At 41.3% G+C, this 27197-nt stretch overlaps 1 protein-coding gene across 5 annotated transcripts in view; it reads right to left on the bottom strand.

The window, feature by feature from the left end:
* The window catches only part of LOC138765084 (copine-8-like), a 437705-nt gene that overhangs the window by 135921 nt on the left and 274587 nt on the right, over positions 1–27197 (bottom strand). For all 5 annotated transcript variants that reach the window (XM_069941777.1, XM_069941779.1, XM_069941780.1 and 2 more), the window contains one exon: positions 17319–17360. In XM_069941777.1, the coding sequence (XP_069797878.1) occupies positions 17319–17360 (42 nt within the window). The remainder of the gene's footprint in view (positions 1–17318; positions 17361–27197) is intronic.

The raw sequence follows: 27197 nt of genomic DNA, 5'->3' as shown, positions 1-27197 counted from the left end.
GGGGACTGTCGGCAGCAGGGAGGGTGGCTATTTGGGTTTGATTATCCATGGACACTGACATATATGCATCTGTTCCACTACTCGGCTGTAATGCGTTATGAAATCTTGGACCCCAATTACTGCGTTCTAACGAGATTTTACTGTACATAATTTGGTCCTTTTGTTACACTTCAATAATCTACTTGCCCACCCTTTATGGGTAGAAATTTAACTGAATTTTACAAAAAGTACTTCCATATTGGCAATTCTTGTTTATTTTTTAAAATATTCTTGATATAAACTAATGGATAATATGATAATTAGACATAGTTTGAGAATATGGGCACAATTTACAAGGTTTTTTTTGATTTCAGAGTTTTTCCCTTGCTATTCCTATCACATTTAATCATCTTTTTCAACCTGGCATAGATGGAGTATTAAATGTTTTAAAGACCTTTTTATTTAAAACATTTTTTCTTCCTTTGAACAACAGGTGTAAATATTTATTTACCAAACACTCATTTTTTTTGATATTTACAAGTCAGATCAGTGACGTTCCGCGAATTCCTGAGGCAAACATTCTTGATACACTTTTTTATTTACAATTTTCTCATAAAGGTTTAATCTCTTATTTATAATAATTTGCTTGATTTAAGGATGACCTCATTAGTTAAATTTAAGAATGATTAGTTTACATATGTTTAAAATTAAATTGTCTCATTTTTATTCAGATATATGTGACAAATGTAAAACTGGTGAAGCTTTTTTGCTTCATATGTTCTGGACTTGCCCTAGTTTAGAAAAATGTGGGAAAGATATATTTCAAACATAATCGGTGATTCTCAAATTTAAATTAGAACCCTGCCCTTTAATTGTCCTAGTTGGTTCATTTCAAGATGATGACATTTTACTGACTCTCACTCAAAACCAAATTTTATCCTTTACTTCATTGAGAGCCAATTTTTATGAAATTGAAATATTATTACCCCACCTACACATTCTCAATGGTTAAATGATATTATGTCTTGTTTAGAAAAATAAATAGTTATGCCATTAAAGATTTAAATATTAACTTCTGAAAGACGTGGGCCCATTATTATTATTATTTTAAGAATTAGGGTATTTTGAAACTTTGGTGCTGTGCTGTCCATTTCCAAGTCATCATATATGCTAACTTTTAATCTTGCTTAGTGGTAGGGGTTTATAAAAAGAAATTTAAAAATCAACTGTTGTGAATTCACATTGAAGTTCATGTTTGTTATCACATTACTGAGGTAAGTGAAAATGTTTGTTTTGCATGCGATCCAGAAAATATATCTTGAAGTACACTAGAATGAAAAATAGTTCAGAAAATAGAGATACAGTGAAAGATCAGCTGAAATGGAGTACGGCCAATATTGCAAGACACAAACACTGCTGGAGGATTTTGCAGCATCCACAGGAGGTAGAAGGCAACAAATATTTCGGGCCTGGGCCTTTGTCAGGAATCTATTGGGTTTCCCAGCACTTTTGTATATTGTACTCGACCCCAGCACCTGCATATTTTCTTGTTAAACTCAATAAGGGCAACAATATTTTACCAGTGTGAAATATGTTCAGCAGTCTAATGGTAGCGGGTATGAGACTTTTCTTTAAACTGGTTGTGGATTATATCATAGCAACAAGGTTAGCAACCTGGATTTGAACCCGGCGGTGTCTGTAAGGAGTTAGTACGTTCTTCCCGTGTCTGCATGGGTTTCCTCCAGGTGTTCCGGCTTCCTCCCACCCTTCAAAGCATACCGAGGTCGTAGTTAACTGGGTGCATTTGGGCAGCATGGACTTGAGGGCCGAAGGTGGCTGTTACCATGTCCAATATTAAAATTTAAAATCACCCCCTTGAATATTCTTCCTTGTGGGGAAGAATAGAGATAATGTAGCAGAAATGGCATGAGTCTTTTAATATCATTACTGCATTTCTGAGCATCTGGAGGTACAGTTGGGCCCAGGCCCAAAACATTGATTACTCTTTCATGCTGAGTTTCTCCAGCGCTTTTATATATTGCGCTCTACCTCAGCATCTGCGTATTTCCTTGCTTATATCCGTAAGGGCAGCATTATTCTACCAGTGTGAGGTTTGTTCAGCAGTTTGATGGTCGTAAGTAAGAAATATTGCTTTAATCTGGTGGTGCGTTATATCACATTGTAGAGCTCGTCGAAAGAATCAAAAACTTGTTGATCCAAACCAAGGCTTTTATTAGCAAAAGACAGGAGCTCTTCACAGGTGGCCGACCAGTCCGGAATGATCCGACCTGGCTAGGGACACAACCCTTTAAGGCCCAGACAATAGGCATGGCTTAGCTCTCAGCCAATCGCTGTAAGCACAGTCTAGATACAGTAACTATATACACTATGTACATTGGTGATAGATCTGTACTATCACATTCACCCCTTCTTGGAGAACTGACCCTGGAAAAAAAAAACGAAGGAGAGAATGAAAGGAAGGGGTAGGTTAAGGACTGTAGTGGTCAGGGGGTCTGACCATCCGGCGTGACCGCTATGGTGCTGGGATTTGGGTCGCTGGATTGGTGTCGCTAGCGGGCTCGTCGGGTACGACCGCTCCTTCACTCAATTCCCCAGTCGTGTTGTCAGCAGGGTGGCCCGGATCGTTGGGGTGCTGTTGGTCCTTCTGTTGCGGCACGGGGCCTGGGGAATAAAGAGTAAGTAGTGGGGTTTGTAGTTGCTCGTGGTTGGCGGTGGGTAGGTCGTCGGTCGCGGCAGTCGGGCCCCGGCGGTCGACAGCGATGGACGCTAGGGTGAGTACCTGGTTGGCCGCGGGGTGGCTGTGGCAGAGGCAGCAGCAGTGGTTGCCACAGTCGGGACCGAGGCCGGGTCGAGTGTTCGGCATGGGGGCGAGAGGTGGGCCAACACCATGGTTGCGAGGGTGGGCTGCTCCTTCCGGGTTCGGCGTCTCCGTGACGTCAGGCGTTGCCGTGCAGGGGAGCCCTCGTTCTCATTGGACGAGAGCTCTGCGGAAGAAGAGTTTGAATGGGATAGTGGCGATTGGGCTTCACACGAGGCACTGTGTTTGCCGGCGGCCATTTTAGACCTACAGACTGCAGCAAAGTGGCCCTTTTTAAGGCACTTCTGGCACCTGGTTTTTCTTGCTGGGCACTGGGACCTGCTGTGCTTGTCCCTCCCGCAGAAATGACATTTTGGGTTCGCAGGGGGCAGTGTAGCAGCAGCCGACAGGCCGTCAGTATCTCGGGGGGTGGTAGGGTAGAAGGGCACTCTACTCACATCAGAACATGGGGTCCAGTCCCTAGAGAACTCGGTGGACTTTAAGGCTGCATCCTCCATTGTGTTTGCAATCCGGGCCATGCCTTCTAGTTTTTCTACCCCTTGCTCGACCAAGCGCAGCCTCACTTCATTCGATTGGAGCCCGGCCACATAGGCATCCCGGACGAGATCGTTTGTGATCTCGGCAGCAGTTTTGTCCACACAGTTACAGTCCTTGCCCAACGCCTTTAATATTTGTAAATATGCCCTGCTGGACTCGCTGGGCTGTTGCTTCCTCGACGCAAGCACAAGCCGGGTATGAACTCTGGTCACCGGTTGATCATACAGTTCTTTCAATACCTTTATGGCTGCGGTGTAAGTGGTCTCATCGTAGACTCTCAAGGACACCATAGACAGCAATGCTGTTAGACGCTGGTTATCCTCCTCCACCTCAATGAATCTCAGGAAGTTTTCAAAGTTCAGCAGCCAGAAGTTAAAGGCTTTGAAGGTTGTAGCTGACTGTGGGTCGATATCAAATTTTTCTGGCTGAGTTAAACGCTCCATCCCTTTCAAAAGAATCAAAGACTTGTTGATCAAAACCAAGGCTTTTATTAGCAAAAGACAGGAGCTCTTCACAGGTGGCCGACCAGTCCGGAATGATCCGACCTGGCTAGGGACACAACCCTTTAAGGCCCAGACAATAGGCGTGGCTTAGCTCTCAGCCAATCGCTGTAAGCACAGTCTAGATACAGTAACTATATACACTATGTACATTGGTGATAGATCTGTACTATCACACACACTTAAATCTTTTTCGTTACAGGAGAAGGAAAAAGATCATGTGGCAGGAGGGGCATGAGTTCTTTATTATTTTCACTGCTTTCCCAAGCCTCTGAAGATGTAGTGGGCCCAAAATGATGGTTGCCCCTTTACTTTCTATGGATGCAACGCGACCCGCTGAGTTTCTCCAGCATATTTGTGTACTTTAGACTCAACCCCAGCATGTTTAACTCTGGGTTCATCATGATGCCAGGAAGTTGGTTGGGACAAGAGAACTGTGTGGGTGCGCTAGGATGGTTATGGAGAGCAGAGTTGGGACAGCCAAATCAATGGGAGGGGTTGGGGGAGTCAGAAAAATGCCTACTCCATTTGGAGGGATCGAGCAAGCAAATGAGGTTCTAAGACTTGGATCAATGCAGAATTGAGAGACAGGCTGAAGGATCATAGAGAGGGTGGGTAGTGAAATATGTACTGAGATTCAAAGCCACTGAAGTGAAACTTCAAAATGAGTTTAGGATTTGAAACTAAAAAGAAGCACATGGGGTTGTAGGTTAATTTGGGTGTAAATGGACGGAATCTGCTTCGACCCTGCTGCAAATAAAATGGAAACAAAACAGATTGAGAATCGTTTTCTTGAGTCTGCCGGCTGCTTTTTAATAAAGTCAATGTGCACGTGTATGATTTAATAGGAAGCAAACATTTAGAGAGTAAAAAAAAACTCACTCTTAACCAGTGATGAAAAATGTATGAAAAATGTATTTGACAGGTGGTGACAACAGACAGACTGTTCATGATTTTGAAAGTCGATGGAAAATAATGTATTATTTAGATCCTGGTAAAACTGCATGTGATTTTGCTGAAAGTTGATGAAATCCATTTTTTTTTTATGTTAAAGGAAGGGCAGGTTTGAGAGAAATACTTCTATTCTTCAGGGCTGATTAGCACTTATACTTAACACTGTGATATTTCACAAAATAAAATTTTCTCAAAAATGTTGACCTCACAACTTATGATGATAAACATTGACATCAAACAATGGTCAAAATAAATAACTCTTGCAAGTGGTTAATGGACAAGAAAAATGTGCTTTGCGTAGCTTTTTAATAATACATTTTTGCATAAATTATCAACCAACTAGTTGGCAAACACTAGACAGTAAATAGTTTCTTTTACTGTACATTTGACTATTGTAAGAACGATTTGTAACTCACAAATTAATTATTATTGTCCTTCTTCGGAAAACCGTGTTACTATTTGCAAATCCTATTAAGGTTATATATTAAGATATATAAAAGAGTCTTCACTGGTGTGACAGTGGACTCTAATTTAAGTCTCCTGTACAAATACTTTTGGCTTTTTCAAAGAATTAATTTTAATGTCTCCAAAATTATAATTTGAGAGTGAAACATCAGGCCTATAACCATCATCAATTCATTAATTGCACCCCTCCTAAAATGTTCCACATTGATCCAGAGCAAGGTATATTTCCCAACGAATGACCTGTGATCAATGCGAGCAAGAGAAGCCTCTTGTAATTGATGCAGCTTGTGTAAGTGAAAGACTAATCCTTGAGCATAAATGTTGCCATGACATTACTTTGCCTTACTGCAGTTTTCTCAGCAATATACTCCCTTCAACCCATCACAATACCCTGGATCTCACTGTGTTTACCATTCCCATCCTCTCACCAACCCTTCTTCACTTAATTAGTGGCACACCCTACAGATCAGCTCATCCCAGTCGCTAGCATTCATTCACAAAAACCTCTCGATATTTAACAAGATTCTCAATGCCACATCTTTTCAACACCTATTGAATCTCAATCATCTCAGAAAGGCCATGAGTAATTTTCCTGCTTCAAAATCCAAAGAATTACATTCTCAGGATGGCCCAACAAGGAACACTCTGGAAGTAAATTAGTCCACCTTTAACTCTAATTCCCCTGTGTGAGGCTTAGAGGAATGTAGAGTAATTCAGCCTAAGTTATCTCAAGATAGATCATTACTCCTCTGATGAGCCCAGAGGACCCCAAAACCCAGCAGTAATAGATATTCACCAAGACAAATGGTTACTTGAACAAAAGTTGCTTTTAATTATCTTGAAACATGAAAACAGAATCACACTATAACTTAACTAACCTAACTTAATCCCCTTCTAATTCTAAGTGCACATGTATGTAATGTGTGTGTAAGTTCAGAAAAGTTATTTGATTTCAAAGTCCAATCTCACTTCTCATTCCTCCAAGTTCACTGGTTGCAGGTAATTCTTATACTGTGCACAGAATTTAACATTTATACAGTTCACCAGGCTTTGGTGCTTGAAAGGTAAATGGTTACTGCTCAGGAAGGTTCTTGTCAGTTTTCAGAGAGAGATTTGTTGTACGATGGATACCCAGCCACCTCAGTGTCATGCTGATGAAACTTGCCCCTTCAGGGTTCTCCAGGTGATAACCTCCTTCTTTCAGGTCACCACAGGGTGCCTTTTTGCTTCTCTTATTCCAAGTGAAATATTAGACAACCAGTCCTCCCCTCTTGCTTGAACCACAAGGGCTTTGACCAGGCCATCTTCCAATGGCTCTCCATAACTTTTCCAGCTTGTCCTGTTCCAGTCCCAGCTGCTTCTGCTGGCTGTAACACTGTGGAATGATCTTTGTCTCTCTCTCTCTCTCTCTCTCACAGAGAAAAAAACTGTTTGACTCTCTCTGCTTGCAAAACCACATGAGCCCCTTAGAAGAACTAGTTCTCTTCCAGAAAATCTGCAGCTCTGACAAGATCTTTCATTTGTTGCCTTTTGTAAACAACAATCCATTAGTGAAGTCTCTTGAGCATGCTTCAAAGCTCTTGCAAAAGCTGTGAAGCCCTGATATGTCTAGCATGGGGCAGAGCTCCAGTATTTTAAATAAGATCTGTTTTAAAGTGTTTGCATGTGACCTATTTAACAAACTTTACCCAATTTATTTTACAAAAACATATCTATATACACTGTCACACTACAAACAGGGCATTGCACAGCAAAGGATGTCATACATGGATTACACAAATGTTTTGGACTCAGCAGATCATGTGCATCCATATAAAATGAAAGGCAGTCGACTTCTCAGGCCTGACCCACTCCTGAAGACCTGACCACTCAGTTCCAAACAGCCAACTAACTTTTACGTTTTGCAGATGCTGTGTGACCTGCTGAGTTTCTCCAGCACTTTTGTGAATTGCAGTAGACCCCAGCATCTGCAGCTTTCCTTGTTTATCTCGTGCCATCCATTACCAACAGGGAAACTACTTCAAGTCCGCAAGGGTAAATCATTCCGGAAAGTTCCAGCCTGAATTCCTAGAAGTGAGCTGTGGAGGTATACAGCACAAGAAAAAACAGGTTTGTTTGGTCCAACTCATCCATTCCAATCAGGTTGTGATTTGAGGCTTGTCTTCTTTGCCTACATTTGGCCCATATCCCTTCAAACCTTTCCTATTGAAGGACCTATCCAAATTTCTTAGCAATGTTACAATTGTACTCAGCTCTGCTGACATTTCATTCCATACGGCCTCTGTGCTAACCTACAGATGCCAAAAGATTCATAACACCAGGTTCAGGAACAGTTGCTACCCCTCTACCATCAGACTCCTCAACAACAAACTCAATGAGGACTCTTCCTTTTTTCATAATATTTTGCAGTTTGTTTGCATTTCTTTCTTTATTTACATTTTTTTCTTTGTTTATATTTCCCTCTTTTGTCTACAAATATATTCCTGAGAACACCTTTTAGCACTACCAATAAAGAAAAATTCTGCCTGCCCCATAGAGAAAAGAATCTCAGGGATGTATGTATGTACACTGACCTTAACTCTGCATTTGAAACTTTGACGAGGTGACCACTCAGGACCTTTATAAAGCGTTCGGGAAAAAAGACTGCTCGTAATTTTAAAGTCACCCCACCTCAGCCTCCTACACTCCAGAAATGGTCATCACTACATTTCACTTGAAATGAAGTCAATTTTCAAATTCTTGTGAGATTGTGCAACTGTATTTTTAGCTTGTTTTCTAATGTGTTTTCACCTTCCCACTCAATGTTCTCTCTCTGGTTTTCAGGACATATTCAGCCCCATTAGCCCACGTTCTTTACTTTTAAAGATCAGTTCTGTTTACTGTTAAATGGTTCACATAGTGATATGTTTTCTTGCTGCTAAGATAACTAGGCTAGAACGCAAGCTGTTACACAATAGATCATTTAAATTTCAAATTAAAATAGATCAACTTGCTTCATCTCCCATTCCAATGTAATATTGGAGCTAAGAAAATTAGACATTAGTTATTGGTCCCCAGTCAATTCTAAATTGAAAATCAGCATTTTTAAATTTAGTTCAACACAGAGACTATTTATTGCATGTGGACACATAAAAATGATAAAGTTGTTGTGTGCCTGGCATCAAATCAAAACACCAAGAAGTCAAAATCTCTGAATGCACAAACACAAAGGATATAGTTTGTGATATTAACTTTAAAGGAAATTTGCCATGAATAGAAATCAGAAACAGCTTAATTTATATTTTTGCTGACTGCTAGAGCAAAGGAGCGACACAGAACTGCATTTAAAGTTCCCTTAAAATCCAAAGTAAGCAGTTTTATAACTGTTCAGAAGGAATTGCAGCTACCAAAATGGATGATGGAGTGTGTCAAGGAATTTACACTTAGCAATGCTCAACAAAGCAATCCGCATATAAAAAGTATTCTAGTACTGGCATTTATTACATATTTACATTGTGATTGCTACCTCCTTTGAAGAAGACCGCAGAGCCCACCTCACTGACAAAAGACAAAGGAGGAAAAACCCAACACCCAACCCCAACCAACCAATTTTCCCCTGCAACCACTGCTACCGTGTCTGCCTGTCCCGCATCGGACTTGTCAGCCACAAACAAGCCTGCAGCTGACGTGGACATTACCCCTCCATTTAATCTTCATCCGCGAAGCCAAGCCAAAGAAAAGACATTATGATATAGTTTCCTGCATAGAAAAATCTGCAGCTAATTTCAGATGCATTAATTAAATACGGTACTGCCTTCTGTCTGCTTAATGAAAATGCTTAAGGATAGTTTTCCAATTTCACCAAATTAACATTTTAAGCAAAAATGAGTCTCCTGGTGTTTTATTTCATTTACTGCAAGCCCCTTTCTGGTTTCTTGATATAAGTAGGTTTTTAAAGTAATCTTAAATAAAATCCATTACCGGCCCCCCGAGAGGATATGCCCTGCATACGCATTATCCAAGAAAATGAATGTTTTGCAGCGGCCATCTCATAGACTTTGCATTGGCCTCATCAGTGTAAAGGTGTACGACAATGTGAGTTTTCACAAGAAAGCCTCAGAAAAGATGCAATTGTCCACGGGGCACTTGCGAACATTTTGGAAACATGAGAGGCCAAATATCAATGGAAGTTGCTCCTACTTCCCTGTTGATAGTTTGATGAGCTTTTCACAAAATGATCTAGAAAAACTAAGGCAGCCAACTGGATGCCCAAGATTGGTGTTGAGAATGTCTGTTGTGGGAACTCCCATGCTCCTAGCCAGACCAGGTCATTCTGGACTGGTCGACCTACATGTGATACGCTCCAGTCTTCTAGTTAATAAAAGCCTTGGTTTGGATCAACAAGCCTTTGATTCTTTCGACGCACTCTACGGTATCTTTATCTTTACACTGTTTGACCTGCAGAGTTTCTCCAGCCTTGTGTTTTTACTTCAATCACAGTGTCTGCAGACTGTTGTGTTTTAATCTGATCATTAACTCCCAATTGGAAACCACTTGAACACGTGCAAAGATAAGATTAGAAACAGTACTCTGAGACTTTACCTCCCAAAATTACACTCTAATGTGGGGCCCTTGCATTTCTAGAGAAGGCAAGGCCTACTAAATGCAGCTTTCAACAATTAATGAACATGAACATGAATGCTACCCATATGAAATCTTGGAGAAAGAAGCTGCAGACAAAGAAGGTGACCTAGATTTCATGAAGGAGGCCTTTTCATCAGTGACATAAATGTCAGGAGACAGGTACCCTATTTTAGAAAGGATGGAAGTAGAAAATAAAGAACAAGATTTAATAGCATAACATCAGTGCCAGAATATCTAATGAAAATTCTAACAATGGAGCACTTTGAAAACAAAACCGGAACTCAGCAGAACCGACAAGAATTTATGAAAGGAAATTCATGTTTCATTGCTCTTAGTGCCTTAAGAGTGCAGAGGTATCCCTGAGGCAATGAACAAAAAGTGTTTTGGGTGCTACTTGAATACACTGAAGTCCATGACCATTTTAAATTAGAGAGGGTAGTGTGGTTTCGTGCAGAGATGTTGACATTAGCATGGTTGGCAAACAGCCCATTTTAACACAGCACTAAAGGGCCTATCTCATTGGCCTGAAGACTAGGTGGCGACCTGGTGGCAACTCGAGTCTCCGCGTCGTCGCCTGGAGACTAGCTGGGTGTTCGGTGAGTCGCGGGAAATTCAAACGTTCGATTTTTTTGGAGACTTTTTCCAGTCTCCACCAGGTCTCGGAGACATCTCCATCAGTTGCGGTGACGTCACGGAGACGAATTTTGTCCGCGACGTCTCCGAGTGCTGCTGGAGACCAAGGAGACTGAGGAGAAGTTGCAGTGATGTCGCGGCAACATTGTGGACATGTCTGCCCGGTCACGGACAAAATTAGACTCCGCGACGTCACCGCGACTGCCGGAGATGTCCCCGCAACTTCCGGGCGAATTGGTTGTCACCTTGTCTGGAGACGTCGCAGAGACATCTCGGACTTCGCCCTGGTGTCACCTTGGTGAGAGCGCAAGCCATCTTTTGGTTGCTCGAGTTGCCGCGACTTATCGCGGCAACATCTCTGCCAATGAGATACCAGTGTAAGACCTGGCTAATTGTGTTCAGCAAGACTTATTATTTGGAAGCTAAGTTTAATAATGTTTAATAATGAGTTTTTCTTACAATTAGACAAAAGCAAGGTTTTAATAAAAAAGATACCCTCTAGTCATGGTTGAGATATAGTTTGTAAATTTTTTAATTAGATGATTATTATGCTGACCAGACAACTGGTCAAAACCCATCCTCCCGCCACCACACAATAGCAACATACAACATCCAGCCCCCCCACCAATCTGAACCAGAATTCTTGGCACACATCCAGCATTACCTTGAAGTCTGCTGTAGAGCTATAACTTGATCGAAACAACAAAGAATTTAGTTCAATATCAAAGTGTGAATGTACTTGCAATCTGTAGCGTAAGTAAAAGCTCACACTTGACTGGAGGGAGAGCTAACGTTTTTATTAGCTTACAACACCGGTAGGGTCCATGAACAGGCATCAGAGGGTTCATGGTTTAGGCGAGAAACCAGGGTTATAGACAGGCTCCTGGGGGAAGAGCCGTGAGGCGGGGCCAGTCGTCAGTACAAGACACTTCTTGTGAATCCCAGTTCATTACACAATCACAAAAATAATGCTTGAAAATCGAGAGACAGTTACACAAATATCCAGATATTCAACCGAATAGTGCCTGGGACAGATTATTTCAACCATGATGAGAGTTTTGATAGGTTTGGTAAATATTAAATATTTTAAAAATTGGGGTAAAGACAGAATTAACTGAGACTTCTCTCCTTTGGCCTGACAGTAATAATGTAATACACAAAAGTTCTGGAGAAACTCAACAGGTCAAACAGGGTACTTTATTTAGCAATGATAAAGCTGCATAATCAAAGCTATTCGGCAAGGTATGAGTAAAATAAAGGCAGACAGCTGAATAAAATGGTGGAGGGCAGGGGCAGGGTGAGGAACACAGGTTCACATGAAAGAAGTAATTGGTGGATGAGCGAGAGAGGGCAGACACAGAACCAAACAGGAGGAGGGAAGAGGATGGAGAGGTGCAGAAAAGGAGACAGAGGAATAGGGAAGAGAGGGAGAAACTGGAGAAGTCAATGTTAATGCCAATCCAGTTGGAGAACGGCCAGATAGAATATTAGGTTTTTCTCTTCCAATTTACGGGTGGCCTTGGTTTGGCAATACATGAGGCTGTGGACAGACATGTTGGTGTTTGGGTGGAGTGTAGAATTGAAATGGTTGGCCACTGGGAGATCCCTGTTGTTGATGCAGGCAGAGTGAAGGTGCTCAGTAAAGCGAGCTCCCAGTCTGCGTCCAGTCTCTCCGATCTAGAGAAGGGCACAATGGGAGCACTAGAGGCAGAATATGACTCCTGCAGATTCACGTGAAATATTGTTTCACTTGGAAGGACTGCTTAAGTCCCCGAATGGTGATGATGGAAGAGTACGGTACTTCTTGCAGTCACAGGGAAAGGTGCCAAGGGAGCAATTAGTGGGAAGGGAAAAATGGATGAGGGAGTCACGGAGGGAGCGGTCCCTCTAGAAGGCAGAGAGGGGAATATGTGTCTGGTGGTGGGATCATGTTGTATGTGACTGAAATTGTGGAAAGTAATATGTTGAATGCGGAGTCTGGTGGGGTGGTAGGTGAGGACAAGGGGAACACTGTTTTTGTTTCATCTAGGGGCAGATGTGCGGGAAATGGAAGAGATACGGTTAAGGGCTGAGTTGATGGTGGGAGGGGAAGCCACATTTTTTTTTGAAGAAGGATATCTCTGATGATCTGGACTGGAAGAACTCATCTTGGGAGCAGGTACAATAGAGATGGAGGAACTGAGTGAAAAGAATAGAATCCTTACAGGAAATGTTGACTCTGTTTCTCTTTCCACAGCTGTTGTTTGAAGTTCCAAGTGTTTCCAGGTATGTTTTAATACTCTAAGCACATATTATAATCATATCAAAAAAGCAAGGATATAGAAGTGTTTGACCAGCTTCTCAATTTGGCCACGTACCAGTAATACCATCTTGATATGACTGTGCACAGCAATAGGTACCCTGGACAATGCAGTCCAAGTTCCCAGTAATACTCCAAAGATAGCACAATGGTGGGAAGGTGGGGAAATCCTTAACCATGCATCCCTGTGGTGGCAATCATGTCAAGGTCACAAGCGTGACTTATATCGCAAAAAAATCTAGTCACGTTTTTCAGGTGATGCAAGATGATCATCTGGAAAAATTAATTTTCAATTGCATGAATGAGGAAGACCAAAATGTAATCGACTTTTCAGGCAAACATAGCTTTGCTTTGAAGACATTGCTTTATTCAAGTTGGGGTGTTCTGTTCAATCAATCTGACTGTTAATTGCAAAAGGCTGATGATGTTCTTCTCAGATGAATCTTATCACAAATTCAGGCCTTGCACATACATCTTCACTGGTTTAGAGGCATGACCTCCACATGTTTTAATTTTATTGTAGTCATCATATCTAATAGCATAATCTGGAGACTAACAACAGTCCTTTGCAATATGGACCAAATATTTAACTTTACTCCTTCAACCTTTCTCAAGACAGGCTCAGTCAATACCAAATGGGGTGAATTTTACTTCAACTTCACTTGAAGAGCAGATGTGTGGGTAAAGGAAGTTATGCGCTTGAGGACTGAGTTGATTGTAGTAGAGAGGAAGCTATGTTTTTTGAAGTCTATCACTTTGGTCCAATGATTCCATGGCAGACTAATGGATGAGGAAAGTCTGCACACCCAGTGGTGTGAAACAACGATATGTGCTTGCCCCCATACCTTTTCACATGACGTTCTTAGCAATGATGTCTGATGCCTCCAATTTAGAAGTACTGATGTCACATAATCCCCAACCTCTGTCATCTGTGTGAAAGAAATCTGAGCCTCTGTTGGTCTAATCACCCACCATGGTATATGTTGCAATAGTAATGCTGTTACTTGAGAATAAGTGACCCAAAAAAAATCCATAAGTTCAAACAATATGTTGTAGTACAAAATAAAGAGCCAATGCTTGAATGAACGGCCTTACTTTATGTAACAACACCTTTTCCCCCTCGTCACTATTCCCCCTACCCCCCCTCCCCCACATTCTGTTTTATAACCTCTGGAAGAATCATTCTTCCCTTCTATGTTCTTGCAGCACTGCATTGCCAAGCTCATTGTGTAAAAGATAAGACCCAAGTCAGACTTAAACAGAAGTCCCAACCCCAACAGGAGAGCAACAAATCAACCTAAATACATAATAAATGTGATAACAATTGTTTAACTGCTAATGCTCTGGGACATGCTCGGAACTCGAGCAATGATCAACATGATAGAACAGTTAAATACAGACAGATCAGTAAAATCGCGAGCTGAATCATTCGCTTGACCAGTTTGCCCTCAATTCCTCTGCAAAGCCAAGTCTGTCATTGCTTGTCAAAATGTTGAAGAAAATTACTGTTTTTGTCAAGAAAATTGAAACAGCATTCTTCGCTGAAGTGAAACATGGTGATTTACCTCAACCTGGGAACAATGCCACCAGATGTGTGGTGACATACCTCAATCAATCACAAATAGATTGAAGGAAAATTGTCAAACCAGTCTAATAATGTGATCATTACCATTTTTTCCCACTGTTTCTGAAACAGCACCAATCATTTTAAAAGAGCTGTTGGTCTATTTTCTTTTAATGAGTGATATCAGTTGTGGAAGCAAATAAGTGGACTGCAAACACTGCAAAATGTGCCACCTTAATTTCCTGGCCAATGGAGTAATGGTTTTCTGTGGGATAGTGGAGATATAATGAGGTTTATAAATGACCTTAGCTATTTAATGATTGAAAAGATGATGACAGTTTAATTCAATTCAAAATAAGAAGCGTTACATTAAATTTGGCTGTCATTTGGAGATTTAAACTTCATCATTTGTATGTAAGACAATTTCTGCGGACAGTTAGTAAAACATCCAGTGATTTGGTAGGGAAGGGAACAGATTTTTTTTTTTGGCTTTCATGTTACCCATGCAAAAAAAGTCATGGCTAAAGGCTCAAATTTAAAGGTGAATTCTGGACAGTTAATGAAGAAGAATATTTGGAAGCATCTGCAGGAAAGTGAAAGTACAACTACGGGGGGAAAAAACTCCTGAAGCATACATGATATTTCAACATCGTAAAACGTTTCTTGCCAAGGGCAAGTTCAATAATCATGGGGTGAATAATTGGAGTCAGTATAGTCATGAACATTCATCACAAAATTTGTTTTGCAGTAGCATTACAGGTGCAAAAACTTATATTCTTTAAAATGAATAAATTAGTGCAAAAGTGAAGCAAGTCTCTGTGATTCATTATCCATTAAGAAATCTGATGGCGGAGGGGAAGAAGCTGCTTTTGTATATTTGGGTGCTTATCTTCAGGCTTCCTGACTTCCTTCCTGATAGTAGCAGTGTGAAGAGGGCCTTGACGAAAGAGGCTGCTTTTTTGAGACACTGCCTCTTGTGGATGTCCTTAAAGAAGTGAAGACAAATACTCATGATGGCACTGGACAAATTCACCACTCTCTGCAGCCTCTTCCTGTCCTGTGCATTGGCATCCCCATTGCAGACGGTGATACAACCAGTCAGAAGGCCCTCCACAGTGCACCTGTAGAAATTTTCAAGAGTCTTTGGTGACGTACCAAATCTGCACAAACTTCTCACAAAGTATAGCCATCTTCACGATTTTATCGACAGGAAGGCCCCAGGAAAAATCTTCAGATATGGTGACATCCTGGAATTTGGAGTTCTCTACCCTTTCCACTTTTGACGCCTCGATGAGGACTGGTTTGTGTTCTCCTGGTTTTCCCCTTCTGATGTCCGCATTTTTTTTAGTTTTAACGATGAATGCAAGGTTATTGCTGTGACACCACTCAACTAGTAGATCTATTTGATTTCTGTACACTCCCTCATTACCCCCTGTGGTTCTTTCTGCTGATGACCATGGTATCATCGGTAAATTTGCAGATAGGATAAAGGGAGAGTGGCAGGGTTCTTTCCTAGAGATAACAGCTCCTTGGTTCAGACAGTACCAGAACTATCACATTATGCTGAAGCATAAGGGGGTCTTGAATGTTAAAAGTGTCACCTCAAAACCACGGGTAATCTTAAAAAAAGTGACGTCTCAGCACTCCCCCGCACCAAGTTTAAAATATAAACCTTAACAGCAAATCTCAGCGGCAAGTATAACATCTGAACCTTAACAGTGAAGTCTCAGTGCTCTCCCACACCAAGTATAAAATCCAAACCTTAACAGCGATGTCTCAGCACTCCCCCACGCCAAGTTTAAAATACGAACCTTAACAGGAAATCTCAGTGCTCCGCTGCACCAAGTATAAAATCTGAACCTTAACAGTGAAGGTTTAGTGCTCCCCCACACCAAGTCTAAAATCCAAATCTTAACAGCAAGTCTCAGCGGGGTCCATCCACCCAGTTCAACTGCCATCAGCTCTATACAGGCTTTAAGCGGCCTGTTAAAGGAGCCGATGGTGGTTTATTTTAAAAAATGCTAATAAAATTTTAATGTTTACTGGGTAATTTGCTTTTAAAATCTTGTGAATTAGTATATTAAATACTCCCTAGCAGCATCACTCCACTGGTCAGCGGTAAGTTTCAGACTTGGGTTTGTCTTACATAATGAGTTTAGCTCAAAACCTATTTTTTAGGTGGAAGTTCAGAGGATTGTCTTATATGTGGCATATCCGGTACTTTGCTCTGCAATATATTTGACTACCACAGAATGCTACCATAAACTTTTAATTCCATATCCGATTTAAAAAAGCAACACAACATAGCATAAAAAATATTCTTTGTGATCCTGTCACTTTTTAAAGGTCATGTTTCTTTCTTTCTTTGGCTTGGCTTCGCGGACGAAGATTTATGGAGGGGTAAATGTCCACGTCAGCTGCAGGCTCGTTTGTGGCTGACAAGTCCGATGCGGTTGCAGGGGAAAATTTGTTGGTTGGGGTTGGGTGTTGGGTTTTTCCTCCTTTGTCTTTTGTCAGTAATAATAAGAGAAAAGCGATTTCAATGATCGATGTGAAAGCTAGATTTTTGGCTTGAACATTTTACTGCTACTCCTTCACCAGAAGTAGACAGCACCAACAGTCATGCATACTGTGTTATTTTGGGTCACAATGAACTGTGAAAGAGTTCACCTGCAAACATGCATTTAAAGGATACACACAGCAGAATTCCTGGTAATTACATTGATGGTTGACACAAAAGCTGTTACATGCCAGATGGTATCTTACTGCATGAATCAAGAGCTCACCGGATGTCAATTAGGATGCAGAATACAACAGATTTTGGCCTTTTGGCAGAATAGTTGATCAGCGAGAAAAATAATAGTGTTCTGGTGGATGAGATTCCCAATTTTGCTTATTATAAATATGCATTAATTCAAACCTTACCTGCCATCCCTGTCCCAGTCATACACCTCTACCTTGATAGTTCTGTAAAGAAATGAAACCAATGAATAAGTGCTCAATATCAAACTGGAGTTAAGACCATTACCCAACACATTTAATATTCTGAAAAAAAAGAGGATGTCTGATTAGGATTTAATTTCACTACCACTGGAAATATGATCATATGTTACACGAATCAGACCCTGGAAAGCTCATCTTGAATACTGTGAACTGGAAGGTTGAGTAGCCAGACAATGGGCGGGGTGCGGAACCTGATTATTTGACATCAAATTTGATTTTACATAAAGAAAACACAGAGTGTTATCAGGTTAATCTTCAGCATTTCAGTTTTTAATTGGTTGGAACATGAGTTTTGATTCAGACATTCAACAAATGGGGAGAATATCTTCATTGTACAATTATTAAAATGGAGGCTAGAATAAAGAAGATGGAAGGTGGAAAAACAGATTAAACATGCAATTAATGAAGCTTGTGGGTTCTAAGTTTCAAGTACAGATGGGGAGAGTACAATACTTATCAATTTACAATTTACCAGCCCTTAACACCCCTCTTGTAACAGTGTGTCCAATTTTAATCGAGATGGCACAGGCCGACAGCATCGAATCCACGCTGCTGAAGGTCACGTCTCCAGAATGGAGTACATATCAGATGCCCCTTCAATAGTGTTACTGCTCCTTCCACCATGACCTCCTCAGGCAGGTCATTTCAGTTACTTTTTGTGTGAAAAATGTACCCATCAAATCTCTGTAAGCCTTCTCCCTTTCATCTTGAACCCATGGACCTTCAGGTTTGGAGACCACCAAGCATGGTGTCTTCCCTATCTATGCCTCTCAAACTTTATGTACTTCTATCATGTCATCTTTCAGCCTCCTTTGCTTCTTGGGAAACAGACCACCAGCTGATCCAATCTTGCCTTCTAACTCAAGCTCTCCAATGCAGACATAATCACTGTGAATCTTCTGTGCATCCTCTCCATCTTAATCATCCTTTTCCTCTAGAGTGTGACTAGAACACATACAATCTCAATGCGGCCTAACCAACACTTTATTCCACTGAAATATATTGTCCCAATGGCTTTGTCTGTGAAGACAAGCATGTCATGCACTTTCTCTGCCACTCTGTCAACCTCTGTTGTCACTTTCAAGAATAATTGCATGTTCTGCTCTGGTTTAACACTCTAAAATGCTTCAATTTCACATTTATCAATATTAATGCCCATCTGTCATTTCTTTGTCTATTATCCCAGTTGAGATTGCAGGCGCCTGTAAGCTCACACCAAGACACCAGAGCAACTTGTCCGTGAACTACTCTTTGCAGATGATGCCGCTTTAGTTGCCCATTCAGAGCCAGCTCTTCAGCGCTTGACATCCTGTTTTGCAGAAACTGCCAAAATGTTTGGCCTGGAAGTCAGCCTGAAGAAAACTGAGGTCCTCCATCAGCCAGCTCCCCACCATGACTACCAGCCCCCCCACATCTCCATCGGGCACACAAAACTCAAAACGGTCAACCAGTTTACCTATCTCAGCTGCACCATTTCATCGGATGCAAGGATCGACAACGAGATAGACAACAGACTCGCCAAGGCAAATAGCGCCTTTGGAAGGGTATGGAAAACAATCAACTGAAAAACCTCACAAAGATTAGCGTATACAGAGCCGTTGTCATACTCACACTCCTGTTCGGCTCCGAATCATGGGTCCTCTACCGGCATCAACTACAGCTCTTAGAACGCTTCCATCAGCGTTGTCTCCGCTCCATCCTCAACATCCATTGGAGCAACTTTATCCCTAACATCGAAGTACTCGAGATGGCAGAGGCCGACAGCATCGAATCCACGCTGCTGAAGGACACGTCTCCAGAATGGAGGACCATCGCTTTCCCAAGATCGTGTTCTATGGCGAGCTCTCCACTGGCCACCGTGACAGAGGTACACCAAAGAAGAGGTACAAGGACTGCCTAAAGAAATCTCTTGGTGCCTGCCACATTGACCACCGCCAGTGGGCTGATATCGCCTCAAACCGTGCATCTTGGCACAGTTCGGCAGGAAGCAACCTCCTTTGAAGAAGACCGCAGAGCCCACCTCACTGACAAAAGACAAAGGAGAAAAAACCCAACACCCAACCCCAACCAACCAATTTTCCCTTGCAACCGCTGCAACCGTGTCTGCCTGTCCCGCATTGGACTTGTCAGTCACAAACAAGCCTGCAGCTGACGTGGACATTACCCCTCCATAAATCTTCGTCCGCGAAGCCAAGCCAAAGAAAAGATCCCAGTTGATCAATAAGACATCGGTGAGCTCCAAATGTGGAGTATCGTGTGCAGTTTTGCACACCGACCTCCAGGAGAGATATCAATAAGATTAAAAGAGTGCAGAGAAATGTTACATGGACGATAGGACTTGAAGAGATGAGTTATAGGGTGTTAGGTCTGCTTTGTTCATGAATGAGTGAGACAAACACCAGACTGAGTCGAAATCAGGGTTCTTTGTTCTTTATTACCGGATTGTAACACTTGCGACTAACAATGTTAGTCGGAGAATGCATTCTGCCGTTATCAGCAAAATGGTGATTTTTTATACCCTTGGATACATGCTTAGAACATCATCATATCTTTACTTGTCCAATGACTAAAACTGTTGCTATCCTTTCCCTGCTAGCTTCCTGCCTCTCAATCCATCAATGTCTCTCTTATCTTGTAAGTACAAGGATGCATTCACATCTTGTTACAGCCCTGTACAGGGTAACTCCTTACACATTCCCATCTCATGATGTTTTACCTTACAAGGGAAAAGTTAAATCAGTTAGGATTTTATACCCATCAAAATTTTGTCTCCCTCTGTCAAATCTCTCCTCATGCTCCAGGCAATAGATAGTGAAAATGCAAGCAGATATTTTCCACTGAGGTGAAACAAGAACTACAGAGCATGGGTTAAGGGTGAAATGTTAAAGGGGAACATTAAGAGGAACTTATTCCCTCAGAGCAAAAAAAAAACAGACGCAACGCACACACGTGAACAAATAAAGAAATGTAAAGAAACTGAGCAATACAAAGAAAACAAATCAATAATGTGCAAAAGTAAGAGTCCTTAAATGAGTCCCTGATTGAGTTTGTTGTCGAGGAGTTTGATGGTGGAGGGGTAGCAGCTGTTCCTGAACCTGATGGTGTGAGTCTTGTGGCCCCTACACCTCTTTCCTTATAGTAGCAGTAAGACCAGAGCGTGTGTCAGGTGGTGTGGATCCTTGATGATTTTGACGTACAGGGTATTTGTGTGGAATAAAATCAATTTAAGCATTTATTTTAGATCAGCATCAGTACATAGATGTCAATTTATATTTATGAATGCTTTCTGTGTTTAAATTAATTCTTCTATTTCCTATATTATAGTAATGACCCCTCCAAAGAAAGATCTTTCACAATAGTAAAGCACATTGGGAATGTCTTGAATTTGTGAAAAGCAGCATTTCTTATATCATTTCCAAATTGACACATCCCTTTCTCTGTGTATCTATGTACATATACTTATTGTAATTTGTTTGAACAAGAGAATCATATATTATGCCTGGTTCCCAACAGTGTAACAGTCGCACAGATGTTCAGTCTGAAATTGTTTAGACGTAAATAAACTGCTGCCATTTTATCATTCAGGTATCAAAATATACACATTCAACTTCAATGTCTTTCAAAACCTCTTTTTTCCTAAGGAGAGTTATTCAACACACACACATCCATCCTGATAATACTGGAGCTGACGTCAAGCTACTGTTCTCATTAATAATTAAATAAACACTGAGACTCAAAAGGCTTTCTAGAAATAATAATGAAATAATAAGATCCTGTAAAAATCGCAACGAAGCCTCCGGTTCTATCACACATCTCGCTATGTTAATCCTGCTTGTTCAAAGGGACTGAGGTCAGTGAATGCATTCCTAAAATATTGTGACCTAATGCACAGCTATTAGATTTAAATCAAGTTCATATTTATTTTCAGAGAACACACATGACATCACATAGAACCCTGAGATTCTTTTTCCTGTGGGCCAGCACCATTTCTACTGATTGGTAGTATAAACTGTACTCAAGAAAAAGATATGTATCCAAAATAGGAGCGTGTAAACAAAGACAGAAAAGCAAATAAATATACAGAATTAAATAACGTGCAAAGTAAGAGACCTTAAATGAGTCCCTGATTGAGTCTGTACTTTAGGAGTCCAATGGTGGAGCGGTTAGCAACTGTTCCTGAAGCCGGTGGTAGGATTCTTGTGGAACCTATACCTCTTTCCTGATGGCAGTAGCAAGAACAGAAAATGTCCTGGGTGGTGTAAATCCTCGATGATTGCTGTTGCTCTCTGGTGACAGCGTTGCATATAGATTTTCTTGATAGTGGGGAGAGTTTTGGCTGCGAGGTTCTGCAATGTGTCCACTACCTTTTACAGGGCTTTCCACTCAGAGGCATTGGTGCCCCATACCAGGCTGTGAGAGAGTCAATCAACACACTTAACACATTGGTAAATGTTTCCAAAGGTTTCTTATGCCATACTGTACCTCTGCAAACTCCTGAAGTCGAGGCACTGACGTGCTTTCTTTACAATGACAATTATATGTTGGGTTCAGGAAACGTCCTCCAAGATAGTGACTCCCAACAATTTAAGTTTGCTCATGTTCTCCACCTCTGAACTCCCAATGATCTCTGGTTTTCCCTTCCAAAGGTCTACATTCAGTTCCTTGGTTTTGGAGACGTTAAGTGGGAAATTGTTGTGGGTGCACCATTCAGCAAGTTTTCAATCTCCCTCCAGTATTGTTGACACATCGCCCCTTTTTATTCAGCCCACTACTGTGGTATCGTCAGTTAATTTGTAAATTATGTTGTTGTTGTATTGAACCACACAGCTGTAGGTATAAAGCGAGTAGAGGAGGGGGTTAAGTAAGTAGTCCTGTGGTGCTCTGGAGATTGTGGAGGAGGAGATGTTAGTGGTGATATGTAATTACACCACTAAGTCACCAAGGGTCATCCCAATGACCTTGTATATAAAGCAGTCCAGAGCTACAGTCCAGCCTTCCAGGTTTGTCTTGCGGAGAGACAAGACCTCTTAGTGTACATATTAGTTTATTAAAGCTGTCTTATACTCGCACTGCTGGTGTAGTTATTGTCAGTACAATATTCTTACCATTCGTCACTGATTGTGGTCTGGAGGTGAGGAAATCCAGGATCTTAGCTCCAGGTCTTAGAGTTTGCTGATCATTTTTGAGGGGAAAGTAGTGTTGGATGCCAAACTGCAGATAAAGAACATCCTGATGTATACATCTTTACTGTCTAGTTTTCCAGGGCTTTGTGCAGAACCAGTGAGATGGTATCTACCGTAGACCTGTTGCTGAGGTAGACGAATTGGAATGGACCCATGTACCTGCTCAGACAGGAGCTGATATGTTTCAACAGATTTAAAACATTTAATCACTGTGGATGTCACTACCACTGATCAGCAATAATTAGGCACACACTTCTTGGGCAATTGAGGCTTGTTTGAGGTGGGTACAATGCCCTGACAGAGTAAGATGTTGAAGATAACCATGAAAACATTCAGTAAAGTCAGTCAAGTCTCACAATGTCATGATTGTGCCTGGGTCCAATGGTCTTCAGTTGCTACATTAATGATGTTTGATTCTCTAAGCAGCTCCTCAGCAAATTAAATAGGTCATGCTTACAAGTAACAGGGCCAAGATAATATTTACTCATGAGCTGGTATTCAATGCATTATCATCAACACCCTGGGGCTTACCACTGACCAGAAACTTAACTACATTACCCTTTTGAATACCAAGGCCAGAGAGGATTGAAATTCAGTAGTGAGTGATATCCTAAAGCTCTTTTGATCATCCACCTGTCATGATGGACTATTCTGCACTAGCCTTGACATGTCAAGTTCCAAAAATATTTACAAAATCCAATATCATTTCTGGACTGAAGCACCATAATTTTCCATTACAAAGAGTTTAAACACCAATCTCCCATGTAAGAACAACAAAGAACACATCAGATGTGGTGAATGCAGGCTCAATTTTAACGTTGAAGAAGAATTTGGACCGGTACATAAATGGGAGGGGTTTGGATGGCTCTGAACTGGGTGCAGGTCAGTGGAACTAGGCAGAATAATACTGCGGCTGAAGGACTTATTTTCTGTGCAGTAATGTTCCCTGGTTCTAATTTCACCTTCACAACTGTAAGGAGGTTCTGGACTCTTGTGTGAATGTGTATAGTCCTGGAAGCACCCTCATTTCAGCATGGTTGATCCTTGCCATTATTCGGACTGCTCTAATGCTGGACACCATTAATTTCAATGAATGGTATAAAGTGGTATAAAGCACTATAAGTAATTGAGCTTTTTAAAGTTTGTTTATTTTATGTTAATCATCTTAAAGTTGTAATCAATGAAATGATTATTTTTTAAATAGAACTTTAATTGCATTGAATTTGGAGTCATTCGGGAATATGACAAGCAAGCTCTGATGATCAGTTCACCTTGAGGGTCTGGATGTTTTAGATGTCAAATGCTTTTTCTGTGGTCAGGGGCACTCAGGTCCAGACAAGGTGATGGATTTCTTATCTGAAGCCCCAGCCCTGTAAAGGACTATGTCATTTTGCTCAGAGTCTGTTTTACTAAGAAAACCTTCAAAGGGTGACTTGGTCTAAACAATCTACTGAATGGACTCAGTGGGTCGAGTAGCAGCTGTGGAAGAAATACCATGGTCGACATATTGGGCCTAATCCTTCCATCGAGACTCAAGAATAAAAATTGTTCTATTGTTATTCTTTAGCACTGTCTAAATGGTAAAAATCTAGAAGCACTGGAGGTCATTTGGGGGCCCAAGTATTCATGTTAGCAAAATGCTTTGGATGGGTTCAGAGGGAATCAAAATGCAACATTGGTCCTCATGTCACAAGGTCTGGCCTATAGGGGGCTGAGAAGTTGTGCTTCATCATACAATGCTATCTTTAGATACAGCCAGGAAACTGAACAATTTGGAGCATCACATCACGGAAAGAACGTTGGGTCTGGAGGAAGTATAGGGTTTACCAAGAAACTATCTGGAAGCACAATGATTAATTACAGGGAAACACTAAAAAACCTGCATTCCCAATAATTTATGAAGATAAATATACATTTTTTTGCAGTTTTTAAGGAAGCTGTTAGGGCAAATAAAGGTAAGTTTTTTGCATCTGGCTGAATGAGAATACATAGACTAAACACAGCTGCAGGAATAAAGTTGGGAAATTATGTATACTCGCAAAAGATGGTAGAATTTGAAACACCCTTCTGGAATTAAAAATTGCCATTGAATCGAGAGAGATAAGCAAAGGTACTAAAGAATATGTTCTTAGGACATTTAGCCCTTTCGACCCATGAGCCTATCCCACCCAATTATGGCCAATTGACCCTCAACCCCTGGTACGATGGGAGGAAATTGGAACACCTGGAAGAAACCCCCACAGACGCGGGGAGAACGTAGAAACCCTTTACAGGCAGCACAGGAAAAAAAAGGAAATAAATAGGAGTTAGGTCACAAATCAGCCACCGAGAGGCTTGAGAGGAAAAGTTGTGTTTTCTTCTTACTCTCCAATGAGGAACTATAGAAGAAAAAATGAAACGATGCTACTTTCATCATGTCATTTTATTCAGTAATTGCCTGAGCAGAATATTACAATATAAAAGAACTGATAAATTATATGCCTTTTTCCCTTCAAAGATATTATTTGTTTTCTTTGTTGAAGTGATGAGTGATTCAGTTAGCTATTAACCTAAAGTCAGTTTGTGACATCCATACAAACCCTTTAATGGCTCAACTATTAATCATCATCCTTTCAAACTGAATAGATCTGCACAAGTTCCTAATAGAACTGAAAATTTAAAGGGGCACAGGAGCACTTGTGGACAAAAATCACTTTGTGTCAAGCGGTCACAAAAGAGAAGGCAGAGCCAATGAATTTGAGATAGTTCATCATGAAACAGAAAGGCAGCCGCCCTGACATAAGTGCAGGTAGCAATTTAAAGTATAGAAGAAAACTGTTAATAGCTCAACATGCCTCAAATCATTGAGCTTTGCCTTGGCCAAGCTAGAATGACAAGCAAAGAGATACAAATTCAGATGGACTGTATTCATGGTAAGATTTTGAAAAAAGCAGGAGCAAATGTATGCTGGCATTGCAAAGGAGACCCTTAAATTCTTCAAAATTATGAAAAATCAGACAATTTACTCCAACCACTGCACGTTTGGATAAAAATCTGGACACTTGTTATCCCCTCTCAGTAATCAGTTTAGGCACATTTAAAGGCAACATAGTTGGCGTAGCGGTTACAGCGCCAGTGATCGGGACCAAGGTTCGAAATCCCACGCTATCTGTAAGGAGATTGTATGTTCTACCCGTGGGTTTCCTTTGGTTGTTCTGGTTTCCTCCCACCGTTCAAGGCATACCGAGGGTTATAGGTCAATTGGGTGTAATTGCGTAGCACAGGTTTGTGGGCCAAAAGGACCTGTTACCGTGCTCTAAGTCGAAATTATATAAAAAAAAACTTTACAATTGAACTTGTTGGAGAATAGCAGAAAATATAACATGGCAGGTTTGACTTAACCAGGGCCCTTGCCACAAGTTAGCTCTGACTTGTTTCCATTGTCAGCTTCTATTTTTAAATTTCAGCTTTATTTAATTCCTTGCATTTGAATACCACATTTCCTTGATGGCATTTAAACTCACATCTCTGGATCAGTGGTGCAGTCTTCCAGTGATTTATCTGCTGTCTTGCCACATTGGCAGTTTGGATACCTGTAAAATCTCCTGGGAAGAGTGGAGAACGTCAGATCTACAGTGGATGAAAAGCTGCTAGATTAATACTGGTTGAAAAGGAATATAGGAGACATGAGTTTCAGCAAAAGCCCATAAACTCCCAAGATTTTTTGATCTGTATCTCAAGGGTCTGAAAGGGGTTGCTCTTAAGATACTCATGCTTTCAAAGTTTCCATTGTTCTGAGAACAGTTCTCACAGATCACATGCTGGCAAACGTAATTCTGTTATTTAACAAAAGTAGGACAACGAAAATGGGGACTTCTGAACCATTTACCCAGACATTAATAATATAGCTGCCCGTTCAGAGCCAGCTCTTCAGCGCTTGACGTCCTGTTTTGCGGAAACTGCCAAAATGTTTGGCCTGGAAGTCAGCCTGAAGAAAACTGAGGTCCTCCATCAGCCAGCTCCCCACCATGACTACCAGCACCCCCCCCCCACATCTCCATCGGGCACACAAAACTCAAAACGGTCAACCAGTTTACCTATCTCGGCTACACCATTTCATCGGATGCAAGGATCGACAACGAGATAGACAACAGACTCGCCAAGGCAAATAGCGCCTTTGGAAAACTACACAAAAGAGTCTGGAAAAACAACCAACTGAAAAACCTCACAAAGATAAGCGTACACAGAGCCATTGTCATACCCACACTCCTGTTTGGATCCGAATCATGAGTCCTCTACCGGCATCACCTACGGCTCCTAGAACACTTCCACCAGCGTTGTCTCCGCTCCATCCTCAACATTCATTGGAGCGACTTCATCCCTAACATTGAAGTACTCGAGATGGCAGAGGCCGACAGCATCGAATTCACGCTGTTGAAGATCCAACTGCGCTGGGTAGGTCACGTCTCCAGAATGGAGGACCATCGCCTTCCCAAGATCGTGCTATATGGCGAGCTCTCCACTGGCCATCATGTCAGAGGTGCACCAAAGAAGAGGTACAAGGACTGCCTAAAGAAATCTCTTGGTGCCTGCCCCATTGACCACCGCCAGTGGCCTGATCTCGCCTCAAACCGTGCAT

This window comes from Narcine bancroftii, chromosome 5, assembly GCF_036971445.1.
Source record: "Narcine bancroftii isolate sNarBan1 chromosome 5, sNarBan1.hap1, whole genome shotgun sequence".
NCBI classification, from domain to species: domain Eukaryota; kingdom Metazoa; phylum Chordata; class Chondrichthyes; order Torpediniformes; family Narcinidae; genus Narcine; species Narcine bancroftii.
Note: the sequence above shows the minus strand (reverse complement) of the source record. Positions and strands in the feature narration are given on the sequence as shown.